At 45.3% G+C, this 18,951-nt stretch overlaps 1 protein-coding gene across 1 annotated transcript in view; it reads left to right on the forward strand.

Annotated features, from left to right (window-relative positions):
- TAGLN (transgelin) overlaps positions 1 to 18,951 on the forward strand; it is a 48,140-nt gene that overhangs the window by 19,937 nt on the left and 9,252 nt on the right. The window contains exons 2-4 of the mRNA XM_069224715.1: positions 1,499 to 1,698; positions 3,053 to 3,230; positions 3,691 to 3,793. Of these exons, the coding sequence (XP_069080816.1) occupies positions 1,519 to 1,698; positions 3,053 to 3,230; positions 3,691 to 3,793 (461 nt within the window). The 5' untranslated portion in view covers positions 1,499 to 1,518. The remainder of the gene's footprint in view (positions 1 to 1,498; positions 1,699 to 3,052; positions 3,231 to 3,690; positions 3,794 to 18,951) is intronic.

Raw genomic sequence — 18,951 nt, forward strand, 5'->3', positions numbered from 1 at the left:
GGGTTCAGGGATGGGTAGCTTTAAGTGGCAATGGGGGTTTAGGGATCAGGGACTGGTACAGCATAAGGTTGATAACGCTTTTCTTCAAGGGTTTAGGGTTGGATAGTTTAAAAGCACAATAAAGGACTTTTAGGATTTAGTGATGGGTAGGTTAAAGGGGCACTAAGGGTTTTTATGGTTAAAGGATGAGTAGTTGTAAAAAGTAGTAAGTGTTTATTTTTTGTGATCAGAGATGGGTCGTGTTAAGAGACAGGAAAGGGGTTTTAAGGCTCATGATTGCTATTAAGGGATTTTTAGGTTTAAGCAGTGGATATCAGGGATTAAAATACAACTTAAAAACAAAAAGCAAGTAATTAATTAAATGGGCTTTATAGGGCTTACTCGCCCTGTTAAAAAGAGTGTAAATATAACAAGCATTGCCAAAGCCAATTGATCTCGCCTTTGAGACCTTCTGACTTTCTTAATGGTTTTTGGTCGATTTGCAAACATCCCTGGTACTGTGCAGCATGAGTAAATAAGAAAAAAATAGTGCATCATGCAGATGGCTGCATCAACTTATACACATCCACACCACGAACGAATGGACCTACCAAATGAAATGGCTGATTTATTTTCTTTTTATTTGACTATCCAAGAGGGATTTTCAAATAAAAAGAAAAACATGTGGAAGCATGTTAAGGACCAGTGGGTAGGAGCAGCACAGAGGGTGTAAATGGGGGGGGGAAGCAACAGGGGATGGGGAGGAAAAGCGATGGCTGATGAAGAAGGAGGGCGCAGTGGGGCATGCAACATAGGAGGTGGGGTGAGAAGGAGAAGCAATGTCGATAGAGTAACAGCGACCTGGGGGAGAATCAAAGCAAAATGGGGGGGGGGGGGTAAGTACTTCAGGGCACGTGCAATATGGAGGGAGAAGCAACATAGAAGGTGGGAAGGAGAAGCAATGGAAGACAGAGTAACATGGAGCGAGCAGGGGGAGAAGAACAGGGGTCAGAAAGAAACATGGGAGAAAGTACATCAGGTCCCATACAGCATGGAGGTGGTAGGGAGAAGCACACTGGTCAGAAAGCAACACAGAGTGCAGGGAAAGAGAGGTATACAAGAGAGACACAGCTGGAGTGCTTAACCCAAAAGAAAAAAGTAGTGCTTGAAAAGCAAGTAGTGGAAGCATAGAAGGAAGGAAATCAAAAAAAGATGGCAGAGGGGCAATATTCCATGAGAGGGACAAACACATGCATGACAAGCTGGGACACAAATGAGAGTAACCGGAAAGCCAATCAATGGTAAGCAGTGGGTGGCTCTAATCACCTATATGTTCTTGGTAAGCCCACAATAAGTTCAGCGAAGCCCTGATTCTGTGTCAACGAGATAGGTGACAAAGGTGCACGTTTTATACATGTTTTTTGGTCCGTTGTTAAATATAGAAGGGTGATTCCTTTTTTGTGCAGTTTAAAGAGCCTCTGTCTAGGACTTATGCTCACCTGAACTTTGATTTCCTTAGGTTTCTTCTCAGAGTCCATCATGGCCAACGTGGGTCCTGCATATGGCATGAGCCGCGATGTGCTCTCCAGGATCGAGAAGAAGTATGACTGTGAGCTGGAGGGGCGCCTGGTGGAATGGATTGTTGCTCAGGTGGGAGCCCCAGCTGGCAGGCCCGAGGAAGGGAAGGCTGGCTTCCAGGCCTGGCTGAAGAATGGCATTGTAAGTACACCTCATCATCCTGGAACCCGCCCGCACTCATAAAGGCTTTCCCTGATCATGCTTTACACTCAGCATGACGACCTGGCTTACCTAGGATCCAAGGGTAAATTAGCAAAAACTGAAAAGTGGATTAGGAAACTAGGTTAAAGCATCAGCTGCAGATAAGGTCTTCAAACGTTCTCCGAGAAAACATTGTAATATGATACTTTTGCCGAACAGGTTTAACTGAAGTGACACAAGACTACGATTCCCAGAATTCCTGCAGTTGTTAAATGAATGTCCAACACTAGCATACCTTTTCACCAGTGGCAAACAGTGAGCTTTAAATTGTATCCTTTCAGCAGGAATAGGGAGGAAAGTCCAATCCTTCAAGAATGGGAAGTGGGACTGTGGCCTGAGATCAGGCCAGAGTTTCAAAATCAAATTTTTTCAAAATAACCCATGCAAGGGAATCGTACAGTTTTGAAGCAACGCCTCCATCAGGGCTTACAAAATATTTGTCTGGAAGGCACAAGACTCCCACGTCGCGGTCATTTCACACATAACCATTTCTGGTGTTCCTCATAGCCAGGAATTTATAGACTTCCCCATAGGCAGCTATCAAACCACCACAGAGCAATTATCTAAAGTATAAGAAGACAGATTTATCAAATTACACTAGGAACAACAGGTACCACCTATTCTGAATCTTCTGACGTATTTGGAACGTCAACACAGGCCAGCCAGGGTTCAGCCAATCCCAAGCAACATTTGCCCTAAGAATAGAAAAATGAAAATTCTTAGGGAGCTTGCATTACCTAACCCCTTAGGACAGTGACAGACACCAGAGATGTACCACAGATGTGAATCAGTCGTTAAGCAGACCTGGCGTCATCAGCCTGATAAATGGGTTAAAAATGTAATGAACATGATTTAGATGGATCCTACGGGCCTCATTGTCAAATGCTGATGGGACAAGTCAGCCTTTACTCCTTACAGTCGTTAAAATGACATGAGCGTTAATTACTCCTGCCGATTACAGCATTTGAATATTCCATTGGGGGTTTTGAACTTCGATAATTAGATAGTTGTATTACAATTTTCCTCTGTCATTGTCACTGGTATTAGATTTCCAAATCCCCCTGATAAGGCTGCCACAGCTCCTTACACACTACGTTTTCTGGCACGGAACAAATGTGGAACAATAAAGTGCTTTGATAGGACCACACCATGTATATGGCTTTGATAATGGCCTCAGCGAAATACCACAATTGTGAATGCTCTTGTTTCTTTGAACTTCATTAAAGTTGTTGGTGGTGCTTTCTAGTTTTGGGCTATGAACTGGCTCTTGACTTCATAATTTACTCACCCACAGGTGCTGGGAAAGCTGATAAATAGCCTGTACCCCGAAGGTTCCAAACCAGTGAAAGTCACAGAGCCGCCTCCCAATATGGTCTTTAAACAGATGGAGCAGGTCGCTCAGTTTCTGAAGGCATCTGAGGACTATGGTGTGGTCAAGACTGACATCTTCCAAACCGTGGACCTTTTTGAAGGTAATGAGGTGGTGGTGTTGGCAGAGGGAGGGACATATTGGAAAGAGAGGAAGACAAGGCCGGGTCAGGGCATAGAACATCATGGACTTGTCAGAATATAGTAATATTTAAGACAGATGGGGTAGGGAACTTGACAAATGGATGGGTAAGTGGTGAAGATCAACTGCTTCAATATTGTGGACCTGCTTGAAGGTAATACCCACCTAAACAGATAGCAGGGGGCTGTAACAGGGCCAGGCCACTGTGGCCAGATCACCATGTACCATACTGGGTAACTGTTACATAGTGACACAGTGAGATGTGAGGTGAATGGGATTTGAGATGGACAGGTGGGAGGAGGGAAAGTATAAAGCAGTATGAAAGGGAAGGCTGTTGGAGTGAGGTGAGGAGTTAGAGGGGCTTAGGGCAGCGACGCTTCCTTCAGCACTGTAGAGCTAACTATCCCATGATTGTCATGCAGGAAAAGACATGGCCGCTGTGCAGAGGACCCTGATGGCACTTGGCAGCATTGCAGTCACAAAGAACGATGGCCACTACCATGGGGATCCCTCTTGGTTTATGAAGTGAGTAATGTTGAGCCTTTACTTCATCAGATTTCACCTCCTACTATGCCACTGCACCACTATTCTACTCTACAAAGACATCCTTCTTCAGACAACATATACTTGTGCCAAAGACTCGAACTATGATACAACACAAATTTTCCCAGCATTCCAGGTCAGAAATGAGACGCAGAGCAAGTGATCAACCATGTTCAAGCTCATAACGCCATAAGTGTGAGAGTTAGCATGTTTTCATGTGTCCAAGCCCAGAAGTTTGACAGACTGAGAACTCATAGGTGTTCAATCCCAGAAGCTTGATGCAACAAGTTAAACTATTTTCACAGTGAAGACAGGCGATAGTAGGCCACAACCATTGTGGTAAGATCGTTTGCTACTAGTGTCATATGGTCAGACCTACAATTGCTCTAAAAACTGAGGCCAGTACAACCCTTTTCAGCACTTCACTCACAAGGTGACAAGGGCAAGCAGTCACAGGCTTTTCATGAAGGTAGTCTTGGGTGCACAAGCTCAAAACTATACAGCTAAACAGCTAACCAAAAGATACAGCCCCATATATATTGTTTGTGGGAAAAGAAGACACAAATCTCAAAGCAGAAATAAATACTACACAATCCAATAAACACTTCATGCAGGATTGCTGCAAACTGTGCTTAACAGTGAGGCACTACACAACCCCCTTCCTTCCAGGTAACTGTACTTCCTGCTGCTATGATCAGGATCCTGCTGTTAACATCCTCAATAAGCAAGGGTAAGGCTCATGTGCACGTCTCAAAAGGTTCTCAGGAGGTAAATGAGGAATTCAGTTCAATGTCTTTCATAGTACTTTTGCAAAAAGTTTCAAGCCTGCACAACAAATAAGTCTGCATGGGTCAGTCTCTCGTCGTTAGGTGCAGGCAAACCCCTGTGAATGTCTGTGGAGGTCACTTCTATGCACTCACTGTACCAACTGTTTTGCAGGGTACCACAGCACCTGCCTCACTCCAAACGGTCATTGCGGGACAGACTCTGGGGGATGAGCATGTGCAGAAACACCAGTTTTCAGCTGCGGTAGCCTTCTGGGGTAGGCTGTAGTCCAACACTGAACTTATCCCAGTCATTTCAGGGTGGCGTTTGTGCAGTTGTTGCACCATCTGGACCAATCAGGACTTCATACTTGGGCAGTGACTCAATCTATTTCTCTTCATCAGCATCAGCAGCAGCACTAGTCTCTCAAACCCACAGCAGGCTGCAGGGTGACACAAGAAGTTACACTCGCTCCTACAGTCTTGTTACATTTCACTCAGGAACTGTGTAGAGATAGCAAGATGACACCTTCATAGCACAGGTCACCCTTGGATTGCTGTGTTGTGGTAATTAGAGTTCTCTGGGAGCTCCTCAGGCCGACACCACATTGGACCTCTCCTCCTACATGAATAGACACCCATTCCCTCTCTTAGCAGGCAGATGTCTAGACTCTTTAGGCAGATCCTCATCTTCTAGCAGTGTGAACTTTAGGTAATGTCTCACCTGCTCTGGGAGACAAGCTGTTAGGCAGACAGCAGTCCTGATTGCACAACAGCTATTCAAATACTCTGTGGAGCACTCCCTTCCATGGTGAACAAAGTGTGGATGTTTGATCCCACTTTTAAACCCATTTTCCAGATGGGGAATGTGGACCTACTATCTATGGTTGCAGAAGTGGTTTGCGTTCTTTCAAATGTAATTTCCAGGCTGCACTCCAGACACATCTTTCGTGCAAAGTGCTGTCTCTTACAGCAGGTAGCAATGGGACCGGCTCCAAGCAGGAATATCCACAACATGGGAACATGAAAGTGTGATTTTTCCGCACCTGGCTAACAGTCGCTCTGAAGCCGTAATCAGGAATATACAAAAAGACTAGCCCTGCCCAGAAACATCCTGTTCTATACTAAACCAGGAGCATGAAAAATAGATCCCACTGACCCTAATGCTAAGACTCGTAAAACACAGATTACTACTACCTTATATGTGCTGCACACACAGTATAAATACAAACTGACTTGACATGCGCACAGGTTGCTCGGTTTCACCTAAGAGTAGACCTTTACAAGAGAGCGATCAGTCGACGGCATTCTCATTGAAACAGCGAAAAACGTCTGGTCACACTATAAAATCACAAAACACTGAATGCTGCCAACACCGCCTTAGGTGATGTACCAAGGTCAAGGACAGTAGTCCATTGTCTACTATAGAGGGACACTTACTTGGTGCATCCCTTCAGGCCAAAGGCAGGTCCTAGGCCTCAACTTGTTAGGGGCAGGCCTAGGCCTCTGCACACACTAGATTAGCGTGACACCAGGATACCAATTTTGCATGCAGCGGAGCCCATAGGGCAGAGGAACATGCCAGTTTACTAAGCAATTGAACAATTTAAGAAGGCTGACAACATGACTGGTCTCAAGTGCTCAAACACAGAGTTGTGTTATTACAAGAGGGCCAAGTTCCATTTCTCCTGCAAGTGTACAGAGTAAGAGGAATAGGAGGGCATACACTGTGTAAGCATTTTGTATGTTAGGGCTAAGCACAGATTGATGAGTCAAACATTGGGGAAAGTCTCACAGCCTCACAATTAATTAAATGTGTCTGTCAAAGACTAAGCTCGTCCAGGTTGGAAATTTAGAGCTCTAGAAGGCTAGCCTTGTATGACCTCAGGAAAGGACTTGTCACCTACGCTCACTTTCATTGTTCCAGTGTTTGTTTCACAAGCCATATATCTACTTCTCCATTAAAAATAATTGTTTAATAAAAAAATAAATAATAATAATGTGTCTTTATTTCAAAAGTCCTTTCAAGTGAGACCAATACTATGGTAGAGTGCTCCGGTGTGCACAGTCTCTGTTGAATCTAGTAATCTGAAGACAGGAGCACAGTGCAGTAGGTGGAAGCACAAGGGTCAGACTCTACAGGATGTGCCCTTTTTACATTTCCCAAGTCCTTCAATGCTGGTTGAGGGTGAGTGGGCACATATTCACCGAGGGATGTCCTTGTGTCATAGGCATGCTATTCTGCTGTGTTAATGGAAGCTGGATTAGATCGGTTCAGATAGATGCGGCTGCCTCCCAACATAGAAACTATTTCACAAGGGGAGGGTTTTACTGGCAGAGGGGTCCATTCCTGCAAATGGAAGGAAATTCCAAAAACAGGACTGGCTACCTTTGTCTACCCATCAGACTCATCTGGTCTTAAGGGAAAGGGGGCGGGGAATGAGAATCTGCAGACTTTTATGTCCAAAAGATCAACAGCAGCTCTGAACAAAGGGGGCTACTGCCTTAAGCAGCATGCAAATGTGCTGACCAGTGGACTCCTGCACTTACAAGTCATCATACCTACACACTCAAAGTAAGGTAGGCCAGCTATGGGAAACTGAACATAACTTTATATAGGAGAAGCTGGTCAACAGTCTCCAGCAGGGGACAAGGTGAAAGCCCTGCGCACCTGACTCAGGGTTAGACTGCTACCACGGACAGTCTCAATGCAACATGGGTAAAGAGGACAGTAATCGCTCTCTCAAAGAAGGATGCACTTCTGGTGCTACCTTGACATCAGAGTTTAGCTCTGATGTCACAAGACATTTCAACAGGAGCACCTCAGTAGTTTTGCCTGATTGTGAAGCTCAAAGAAGAGGGGGTGGGTGCTCTCGGCTGTGCAGGAGTTTACAAGGGCAGCATGACTTGACAAAGCTGTTCAGTGGGCTTTCATCACAACACATATTCTGCCTATGTGTCCTAAGCCTGCTTTAAATGCTAGAGTAAACACAAAAAGGAAGCGCCCTGGAAAAAAATCAAGAAAATGTTACTTACCCTGTAAGAATCTGTTTATAGCTTGCAGTGCTGTATATTCAGTTGATCTGCATATTCCTGCCATCTAGTGTTGGGCTTGAATGTTTGTTTTTCTTCGAAGAAGTCTTTTGAGTCACGAGGTGTCTTGATTCCTTCCTGAGCTAGCAATACGCATGAGCGTTGACTTTATGTTAGGTGGTCTTCAGCACAGCAGATGAGAGTAGTATGGAATAGTAAGTGAGTACCAAATTATGCACATGCGTATTGCAAGAAGAGGATAATAAATTAAGGAGAAAAGAGTTCTGTGATCAGAGCCTCATGTGCCCAAGGAGGAGGGTGGGTGTCTGTGAATTCATAGCACTTTATGCAGAACATTAGCATTTTTGGTTCGTAGCATGTGTTGCTGTAACTACACGTTATGCATAGACTATAAAGCAGTACCCTCCTATAAGCATCGGCTAGAGTGAGAGACGCAGATGCCTGAAATAAGGTCCTTAGGACTGCCTAGCCAACCATTGCGTGTTGTCTGTCTAGAATATCCACACAATAGTGCTTACTAAAAGTGTGTCAGGTTAATCATGTAGCTCAGCTGTTCGCAATCTGTGCGCCGTGACACTAGCTAGGGGTGCTTAGAACAGCACAGTGAAAACATGTGCTCCATTAGTTAGTTATCAATATATTCTGTTCATGTGACAAAGCCACTGACCAGGTAGAGTTGAAAGAAAAACTGAATGCTGAGCGTGCTAGACTGGAGCCCCCATTTTACCCGAAAGAGAAATCAGACAAATTATTTGATCTTATCAGATAAATATATCAGTGTTTCTTTCTGTTTGCTGGGTACGTTTTATGAGACCCTGCTGCCAATAATTGTGTGCTAGCGTTAGGATTTTCTCTGTGTGGTGTTTTCTTCATTTCTTGGAACTGCACATTCTGTTGGAGGTTGCTAACTCGCTGAGCGGCCTGCTTAGCAGCGAAAGACAACGGAAAGATAAAAAGGCAAAAGATACTTATTGCTCCACTTGTATGGCATTTGTGGGCAGTATCAATTCATTATGACACTGTGATGTTTAGGGCCGGTTCCCTTCAGGGCTGGATGGTTTGATTCGTATCTGTTTCAGGCCCCGTCCCTTATATTGGTTTAGTTCATAAACGCAGCGGCGTGTCTGTTTAGAATGTCTAGAGCATGGGTACTCGCATACATTTTCCCAGGGGCCAAAAGGTTTGGTCTGTGATGTGACCGAGGGCCGCATCAATGCCAGCAGAATGGCGGTTGGGAGGACTGGCAGTTAAGAATTGGTAAGTGAAGCGAAGGGTATACATCCAGTGGCTGAACTGAGCAATACGAAACTAGAAAACCTGGGATTAATCTTAGCTTTCCCCACTTTTCCAAATTGTGTGATCCTAGGCAATTGCTTAATTTTAGGTTCAGGGTCTGCACCATACAAATATGCTTCTGTGTTTGATTTAATAAACTTTAATGTTGTTCATCTATAATAGGAACCCAGGGGACTCAAAAAGTGCACATAACATCTGACTTGCTTGTTTAATTCACTAATGGCGTATTTGTCAGGGTAGGAGTGAAAATTAATGTTTCTACATTTTTGTTTGAAAACTGTCACATTTAAATTAGTACTTCTCATTGCACTAATACAATAAATTATACTTAGGTGAAATGGACTGCTTGCTAACTTAATATGCTTTTTGAATTTTGTAAACTTATGCTGCAAGATGTCTTTAAAAATGAACTTGCTTCTAAAGTGAAGCTCAGGACTCCCTGGTTACTTTCTTTCCTTAACACTAGTTAACCTTGAAATAAACAATTGCCTCTTTATTTACGATCAGGAGCAACCCTATACTCCTGTTGCCCAGGGGGCCGCATGTAAAGGTCAAGTGGGCCGCATGCGGCCCCCAGGCCGTACTTTGAGTATCCATGGTCTAGAATATGGAGCGCTCTGTCTGATACCGAGTCTGGCTGGGGACAAAAGACTGGAAGCTCTATGGTTTACTTAAGGTGAAATGTGGAAACTACCTTAAAAAGGAACATAAGGGAAATGGGGAAACTACCTTAAAAGGAACATAAGGGTTGTCCTGAGCACTACCCCATCCTTCACAGCTTGTACCAAGGGTTTTTGCAGTGTGAAGGGTTGCAGTTCTATATTAATGTGGCATAAAGAGGTTACTGCTACGAGGAAGACTTCCTGGGCAAGAATGTAAGGTTTGAATGGTGGACGCATGAATCTGCTAAGTACAATAATAAGGTTCCAGATTGGCACTTGCAGTATTCTAGGAGGAGTGACTCTCTTGAGGTCTCCATGAACTCATTGATTACAGGGTTGCGGAAGAGGAATGAATGCTTCCTGGGTTGCATGAAAGCAACAATAACTGTTAAGTGAAGGCATATTGAAGTGCAGGCTCGACCTGACTTCTGGAGGTGCAGCAGGTAGCTGAGGATGCCTTGGGCAGCATATCTTAGAGGATCTACCTTCTTGTTGATGCAGTAGTGGAGAAACATTTTCCACTTTGCAGAATAGCATGCCTGTGTGGTAGGTCTTCGTGACTCCTGAAGTATGTCCATACATTTCCTGGGGAGGCCCAAGTAAGAAGATTCTAAGACCTCAGGTGCCAGATTGCTAATCAAAATTGCTTGGGATCTGGCCTTGGTTCCTGGTAGGAAGGTCTGGCCTGCTGGGGAGCTTCTCGCTGGGGCTGATCAACATCTTGAGCTGAGCTGAATAACAGGATTGTCTGGCCCAGAAAGGGCAACTGGAATGATGGTCTGAAGTTTGCTGCATCTTCTGCTTCACCAATTGTAGGAGTGGGAGAGTTGGACAAACACAGGCAAATATCCCTGATCAGCTGATCCACAGTACATTCACCATGGATCAAGGGTGTGGATACCTGGCAGTGAAGATTTGCCATTTTGCTTTGTTGGTGATGGCAAACAGGCCTACGTTGGTAGTCCTTCAATGCTGGAAGTAAGGTTGCAGAACATGGGGAATGAGTTCCCAATCATGGGCTTGTTGATGCATCCTGCTGATCTGGCCAACTAGGTCGTTGTCAACCATTGGGAGGTTCTTCCATCATGTGAATGCAGTGATGAAGGATGCAGTGCCACATTATCTGCGCCAACAGAGAAAGTGAGTGCGTGCCCACCTGCTTCTGGAGGTAAGAAGGCTTTGAGGGTGAGGTGAATCGCCAGACGCTTGAGGTAATTGATGTGGTGTATGGTTGCTCTGCTTTTTTGGAGTCCACATACCCTGCACTGTGTTATGGTCGAGGTGAGCGCCTGATCCAGTTTACAGTTCTTATTGCGAGATGACCTTGTGGCTGAAAAAGAGGTACAAGCTGGCCAAAAGCTGCAACCCTATGAGGGTTTGTGTAGGCTTTGCTGGTGACTGAATTTAAGACTGCTCCCTACAAAGGTTGGATCTGGAGAGGTTGGAGGTGAGACTTACCTATGTTTATGGTAAACCTAATACTGTGGAGAATTGAGATGGTTACCTATGTGTCCTGTAAACACAGTTGACTGCTTGGACGTTTGATCAGTCAGTCATTGAGATGAAAGTATGGCTGCCCCTGTTTTTAAGTGGGCAGCCACCACTGCTAGGCACTTGGCAAAGATCATTGGGAGCACTAGTGGCAATGAAGGTGAGTACCTTGAATGATCATGCTGGTCACTTTCACAAAACACAGAGGGGGAGCAGCTCTTGTAGCCTGGGCAATTGCGGACAACCAAGGAAAAGGGTGGGTAGGGGGGGTACCTTCCTGCGTATCATAGGGTTGGTCATTGGGAGCAGGGTTTATTTCTTGTTGTCCCAAGGTGTTACTACCCTTACCTTACCAGGCTCCTTGAAGGTGTCTGTGGTGGTCTTAGGCATGCCTTTAAGTATAGAGAGTAACTGGTCTTAGACAGCATCTCTATCAGAAAGTTGACATCTTCCTGGAGGACGTGTATATCCAACTTATGGTACGTGGCTACCCTTACAAAGACTTTCTGATAAGAAGTGGTGTCATCCGGGGGTGGTGGAGGATGGCCTAGCTGTGTACAGATCTAGATCAGTGTTGCCTGGGGATCAACATTACAGTCAAACACACATGCCATCACTGGTCATAGAGTACATCTTTTGGGTGAGAAGGGAGAAAAGGGCTGCCCTCCTTATAAGATGAGTGAGATAAATCCTCTGCTGTGTATGGAAGAAGGAAAGTGTGTGGAGGAGGTTGTGGTGGTAGAATAGGGGCAGGGGTGGAGGGCGAAGTAGAGGTAGAAAGGGAGAGGGCTGGTGCTTTGTCCTTGTGCTTGTTGAGTTTCAGAGGTGGGTGAGGCTCAAAGGCAATTTCCTCCTTGAAAGTGAACTTTCTCTTCCATGGCAAAGTCTCTGATGGCTTTTGAAGCAGCTTGGTAGTGATCTTGCCTGTCTGAGGTTGGATGAATGCGTGTTTCTGGTGAGCATCTAGCTTAGCTGCTCCGAGTCAGCCATAGAGTGTTTTGGCCCTGAATTAGCTCTCAAAGCTGATGGAGTCTTCCATGTCGAAGGTGGTTTTGGTATTCTGGTGCCAAAGCTTGCTTTGGTGCCAGTCATGAAGGCTCTCTTGACTATGAAGGTCTATGTAAAATCTTGGGGCTCAAAGAAAGCATGGGTTCAGCGGCTCAAGAAAGGAGCATAGTTGGCTCTGAAGGCTTGTGTGTGTACTGACCATGAACTGAGGATCATGGTGGCCCAGGGGTTGCTGATTCTTATGTACCGGGCTCAACGCCTAACCCCCACAGGGTGGTGCTTGACCTTGACTTGGGGCCATTGTGCTGGCCTGTGTTTTGTGTCAGAGAAAAAGGCACTCACAGTTGGAGTCCTCACCCGTGTCCGTGCGGGATCTATCAGACTCAGAGGGAAAGAGAGAAGTGCCTCTGTGTGGCCATTTTGTCTGCCTCAGGCCTGGTTCCCTGAAAGTGTTGAGGGTGTTGTTCGACTCCTGCCTCTTAATTCTCAAAGGGTCCACCTTTGATTGTGTCTGTACTGAAGGGTCTTGTTGGACCGAAAGGCTAGGCAGGCCACACATGTGGTGTTGTTGTGGTCAACAGAGAAACAGATTGCAGACCTAGTGGTGGTCGGTCCACGGAAGCTTGGATTGGCACTTGGAGCAGCACTGAAAAACCATCCTATCCTTTAATGTTCACACATTCTTTAGGACAAAGTCTTCGAGGCAAGGGGCACAAAGCCCAAAGAGGGCACAAGGCACCAACAGTGCAGAGTCGAACAAGGTTTGCGTCTCCTGGAACATTGTACTGCAAAATAATCAACAAATGAAGTTTGTTTCTTTCAGTGTTTCCAGAATCAAAAAGTGAACAAATGGGCCCGAAGGAACGTACTACAACCTCTGAACACAGAGTCCCACTGGTACATATCTAAACCCGATAGTGGAAAAAACCCAATCTAAAATGGAGCTGATGGGCATTGCCAACTAAGGGAGTAGTCACTACACCTCATGACTCAAGACTTCTATGAAGAAAAACAACTTGCGAATGACCAAGCCCAACACCACATAGCAGGAGTATGCAGAGCATGTGCTTTTACCGCAACATGTGTTATGAACTTGTACTTACAATAGTAATGAAAATGTCACTTACCCAGTGTACATCTGTTCGTGGCATCAGTCGCTGAGATTCACATGTTCTGCAATAGCTCGCCATCTGGTGTTGGGTCGGAGTGTTACAAGTTGTTCTTCTTCGAAGAAGTGTTTTCGAGTCACGGGACCGAGTGACTCCTCCTTCTGTGCTCATTGCGCATGGGCGTCGACTCCATCTTCGATTGTTTTCCCCGCAGAGGGTGAGGTAGGAGTTGTACTATAGTAATAGTGCCCGCGCAATGAAATGTGTAAGTATGTACCTATTAAAGGTTTAAATAATATATATATACAAATGTACAAAATTGAAGGTAACTTCTGAACTGCTACAGGCTTCCGGGGAGGTGGGTGGGCACATGTGAATCTCAGCGACTGATGCCACGAACAGATGTACACTGGGTAAGTGACATTTTCAGTTCGATGGCATCTGTCGCTGTAGATACACATGTTCTGCATAGACTAGTAAGCAGTTATTTCCCCATAAGCGGTGGTTTAGCCTGTAGGAGTAGAAGTTGTCTGAAATAGAGTTCTTAATACAGCTTGACCTACTGTAGCTTGTTGTGCGGATAGCACATCTATACAGTAGTGTTTGGTGAATGTGTGAGGCGTAGACCATGTGGCTGCCTTACATATTTCATGCATTGGGATGTTTCCTAAAAAGGCCATTGAAGCACCTTTTTTCCTTGTTGAATGTGCCCTGGGAGTAATGGGCAGTTGTCTTTTTGCTTTAAGGTAGCAGATTTGGATGCATTTAACTATCCATCTGGCTATACCTTGTTTTGATATTGGGTTACCTGCATGAGGTTTTTGGAATGCAATAAATAGCGGTTTAGTCTTTCTGATGTTCTTTGTTCTGTCAATGTAGTACATTAATGCTCTTTTGACATGTATGTAGTGCTCTTTCAGCCACAGAATCTGGCTGTGGGAAAAAAACTGGTAGTTCTACCGTTTGATTTAGATGGAACGGTGAAATAACTTTTGGTAAAAATTTAGGATTAGGTCGTAGGACGACCTTATTTTTATGTATTTGTATAAAAGGTTCTTGTGTTGTGAACGCTTGAATTTCACTTACTCTTCTTAGAGATGTAATGGCGATGAGAAAGGCAACTTTCCAGGTTAGGAATTGTATTCCGCAAGAGTGCATGGGTTCGAAAGGTGGGCCCATGAGTCTTGTTAGGACCACGTTTAGGTTCCATGAAGGAACAGGTGGTGTTCTTGGTGGTATAATTCTTTTAAGACCTTCTATGAATGCTTTGATGACTGGTATCCTATACAAGGAAGTTGAATAGGTAGTCTGCAGGTATGCAGATATTGCTGCAAGGTGTATTTTAATAGAAGAGAAGGCTAGCTTTGCTTTTTGTAAATGGAGCAAGTAATTTACTATATGTTTTGGAGTTGCGTGTAGTGGTTGTATCTGATTATGATGGCAGTAACAAACAAATCTTTTCCACTTACTTGCGTAGCAGTGTCTAGTGGATGGCCTTCTGGCCTGCTTTATGACTTCCATACACTCTTGGCTAAGTTGTAAGTGTCCGAATTCTAGGATTTCAGGAGCCAGATTGCTAGATTCAGCGATGCTGGATCTGGGTGTCTGATCTGTTGGTTGTGTTGCGTTAACAGATCTGGTTTGTTGGGCAGTTTGATGTGGGGTACTACAGAGAGATCTAGCAGTGTTGTGTACCAGGGTTGTCTTGCCCACGTTGGTGCTATTAAAATGAGTTTGAGTTTGTTTTGACTCAATTTGTTTACTAGATAAGGAAGGAGAGGGAGAGGAGGAAAAGCGTAAGCAAATATTCCTGACCAGTTCATCCATAGGGCATTGCCTTGGGATTGCTTGTGTGGGTATCTGGACACGAAGTTTTGGCATTTTGCGTTCTCTTTTGTTGCAAATAAGTCTATTTGAGGTGTTCCCCAGAGTGTGAAGTAGGTGTTTAGAATTTGTGGGTGGATTTCCCATTCGTGGACTTGCTGGTGATCTCGAGAGAGATTGTCTGCCAGTTGATTCTGGATCCCTGGAATAAACTGTGCTATTAGACGAATTTGATGGTGGATTGCCCACTTCCATATGTTTTGTGCTAATAAGCTTAACTGCGTTGAATGTGTTCCTCCTTGTTTGTTTAGATAATACATCGTTGTCATGTTGTCTGTTTTGACAAGGATGTATTTGAGGATTATGATTGGTTGGAAAGCTTTTAGTGCTTGAAAAACTGCTAATAATTCTAGATGATTTATATGCAGTTTTGTTTGATGTATGTTCCATTGTCCTCTTATGTTGTGTTGATTGAGATGTGCTCCCCACCCTGTCATGGAAGCATCTGTTGTTATTACGTACTGTGGCACTGGGTCTTGGAAAGGCCGCCCTTTGTTTAAATTTATACTGTTCCACCATAGAAGCGAGAGGTAAGTTTGGCGGTCTATTAACACCAGATCTAGAAGGTGACCCTGTGCTTGAGACCACTGTGAGGCTAGGCACTGTTGTAAGGGCCTCATGTGCAGTCTTGCATTTGGGACAATGGCTATGCATGAGGACATCATGCCTAGGAGCTGTAGTATTGTTCTTGCTTGTATTGTCTGATTTGGAGACATGTGTTGAATGACTCTGTTGAAATTGTGAATTCTTTGTGGAGTTGGCGTTGCTACTCCTTTTGTCGTGTCTATTATGGCTCCTAGATATTGCTGTACTTTGCTTGGCTGAATGTTGGATTTTGCAAAGTTGACGGTGAACCCTAGTTTGTAGAGGGTTTGTATGACTTGATTTGTGTGGTTTGAGCATTGTGTGAGCGAAGTGGTTTTGATTAGCCAGTCGTCTAGATACGGGAATACATGTATTTGCTGCCTTCTGATGTGTGCAGCGACTACTGCTAGCTATTTTGTGAATACTCTTGGAGCGGTTGTTAAACCAAAAGGCAATACTTTGAATTGGTAATGTATTCCTTTGAATACAAACCTTAGATATTTTCTGTGTGATTGATGTATTGGTATATGGAAATATGCGTCTTTGAGGTCTAGGGTTGTCATGTAGTTGTGTTTTTTGAGCAATGGTAACACTTCTTGTAGTGTGACCATGTGAAAGTGGTCTGATTTGATGAATGTGTTTACTACTCTGAGGTCTAGAATTGGTCTCAGTGTTTTGTCCTTTTTTGGTATCAAAAAGTACAGTGAATAAACTCCTGTATTTATTTGTGTGCTTGGTACTAATTCTATTGCATTTTTTTGCAGTAGTGCTTGAACTTCTATCTCTAGAAGCTGTGAATGGTGTTTTGATAAATTTTGTGATTTTGGTGGTATGTCTGGAGGGAATTGCAGGAATTCTATGCAATAACCATGTTGGATAATTGCTAGGACCCATGTGTCTGTAGTTATTTCCTCCCATGCTTCGTAATATTGACTTATCCTTCCCCCCACTGGTGTTGTGTGGGGGGGGTGAGTGACGTGTGAGTCACTGCTTGTTGGTAGTGGTTTTGGGGCTTTGAAATCTTCCTCTATTCCTAGGGAATTGTCCTCCTCTATACTGGCCCCGAAAGCCTCCCCTGTACTGTCCCTGGTAGGTGGACGGTGCGGACTGTGAGGTACTAGCTTGTGTGGCCTGACCCCGAAACCCTCCTCTAAAAGGTGTTTTGCGGAAGGTGGTATAAGATCCTCTGCTCTGCGGGGAGTAGAGTGCGCCCATGGCCTTAGCAGTGTCAGTGTCCTTTTTGAGCTTTTCTATGGCTGTGTCGACCTCCTGGAAATGTTTTGACCCTCCTCAACAACCTGTTTTGCTCTTTTTTGTAGATCTTTTGGGAGATGTTCAATGAGATGCTGCATCTCATCCCAGTGGGCTCTGTCGTATCGCGCTAGCAGCGCTTGTGAGTTTGCGATGCGCCACTGGTTTGCTGCTTGGACAGCAACCCTCTTCCCGGCTGCATCGAACTTTCTGCTTTCTTTATCTGGGGGAGGTGCATCCCCAGAAGTGTGTGAATTTGCCCGTTTTCTGGCAGCCCCTACCACCACAGAGTCTGGTGGCAGCTGAGAGGTGATGAATACAGGGTCCGTAGGAGGCGCCTTATACTTTTTGTCCACTCTAGGCGTTACTGCCCTACTTTTAACTGGTTCCTTGAAGATCTCCTTTGCATGGCGTAGCATGCCTGGGAGCATAGGCAGGCTTTGGTAGGAGCTGTGGGTGGAGGAGAGGGTGTTAAATAAAAAGTCATCCTCTACTTGTTCAGAGTGTAGTTCCACATTATGGAACTGTGCTGCTCTAGCCACCACTTGTGAATAGGCTGTGCTGTCCTCAGGTGGTGATGGCCTAGTTGGGTATGTGTCTGGGCTGTTATCAGACACTGGTGCATCGTACAAGTCCCACGCGTCTTGATCTTGGTCATCGTGGCTCATGGCGGTGTAAGCTGGCGAATGTGACGGGGTGTAAGTTGGCGAAGCCGGAGTTACAGGTGGAGGCGAGGGAGGAGGTGTTACCTTCTTTGCTGTTTGTTGCTGAGGAGCCTCTAGTGCTATAAACTGAAGTGTTCTCTTTCTTTTGACAGGTGGAAGGGTACTGATCTTCCCTGTCCCCTGCTGAATAAAGATACGCTTTTGCGTGTGATCCACTTCAGTGGATTGCAGTTCCTGTTCGAATCTGTGTTTTTTCATTTGTGAAGACATAGAATGCTCTTCAGTATAGGAGCCTGAAACTGGGTCTGTTGGTGCTTTTTTCGGCTCCGAAAACCCTGTTGTTTGTCTTTTCGGCTCCGAGGTAACCTTCCTCTTCTTTTGTGCCGAAAAATCTTGGCCCCTATGGTCTTCGGCGCCACTGTCTCGGCGTCGATCCGTGTCGACACCGAACTCTCGGTGTCGATGCTTCTCTTTAGCACTCTCTCGGTCCCGAGGAGGCTGCGTGCCGGTGTCTCGACCGGAGTCGGACGATCTCGACACTGAATGGGCCTTTTTCGGTGCCGATTGTTGGTCACCGGTAATTTGGGTTGAGCCATGGCCGGTTGGCAGTGGCGTCCCCTGGGCCTTTTTGCCTTTTTTAAGTTCTAATCTCGACGTCTTACTCACAGTTTTTGTATTGTCGAGTTCGTCGGAGTCTGAATCCTGGATGGAAAAGGATTCCTCCTGTTCCTCTTCTGTCTCGAACTGTCGATGCTCCTTTGGCGTGGACGCCATCTGCAGTCTTCTCGCTCGACGGTCGCGCAGAGTTTTTCGGGACCGGAACGCCCGACACGCCTCACAGGATTCTTCGCTGTGCTCGGGTGACAGGCACAGGTTACAGACCGAGTGTTGGTCCGTATAAGGATATTTGTTGTGGCATTCAGGGCAGAATCGAAACTGGGTCCGTTCCATCGGCGTTGTTCTCCACGCGGTCGGGCCGACTAGGCCCCGACGGTGTGCCGAAATCTACCCCGAAGGGCACCGAAGCGCTTCGATGTTCAATGCGTCGTCGTGTGTGTTTATCTCGAACCGGATCGCAACGATACCGTCGAAAATCTTCCGTTTTCAGCTATCTTTCCGTTCCGAAACTCGGAGCGACAGGAACACGTCCGAACCCGATGGCGGAAAGAAAACAATCCAAGATGGAGTCGACGCCCATGCGCAATGAGCACAGAAGGAGGAGTCACTCGGTCCCGTGACTCGAAAACACTTCTTCGAAGAAAAACAACTTGTAAAACTCCGACCCAACACCAGATGGCGAGCTATTGCAGAACATGTGTATCTACAGCGACAGATGCCATCGAACTGTAGGGTTCTAACTCACTCCAGATG

Source organism: Pleurodeles waltl, chromosome 3_1 (genome assembly GCF_031143425.1).
Source record: "Pleurodeles waltl isolate 20211129_DDA chromosome 3_1, aPleWal1.hap1.20221129, whole genome shotgun sequence".
Lineage (NCBI taxonomy): Eukaryota > Metazoa > Chordata > Amphibia > Caudata > Salamandridae > Pleurodeles > Pleurodeles waltl.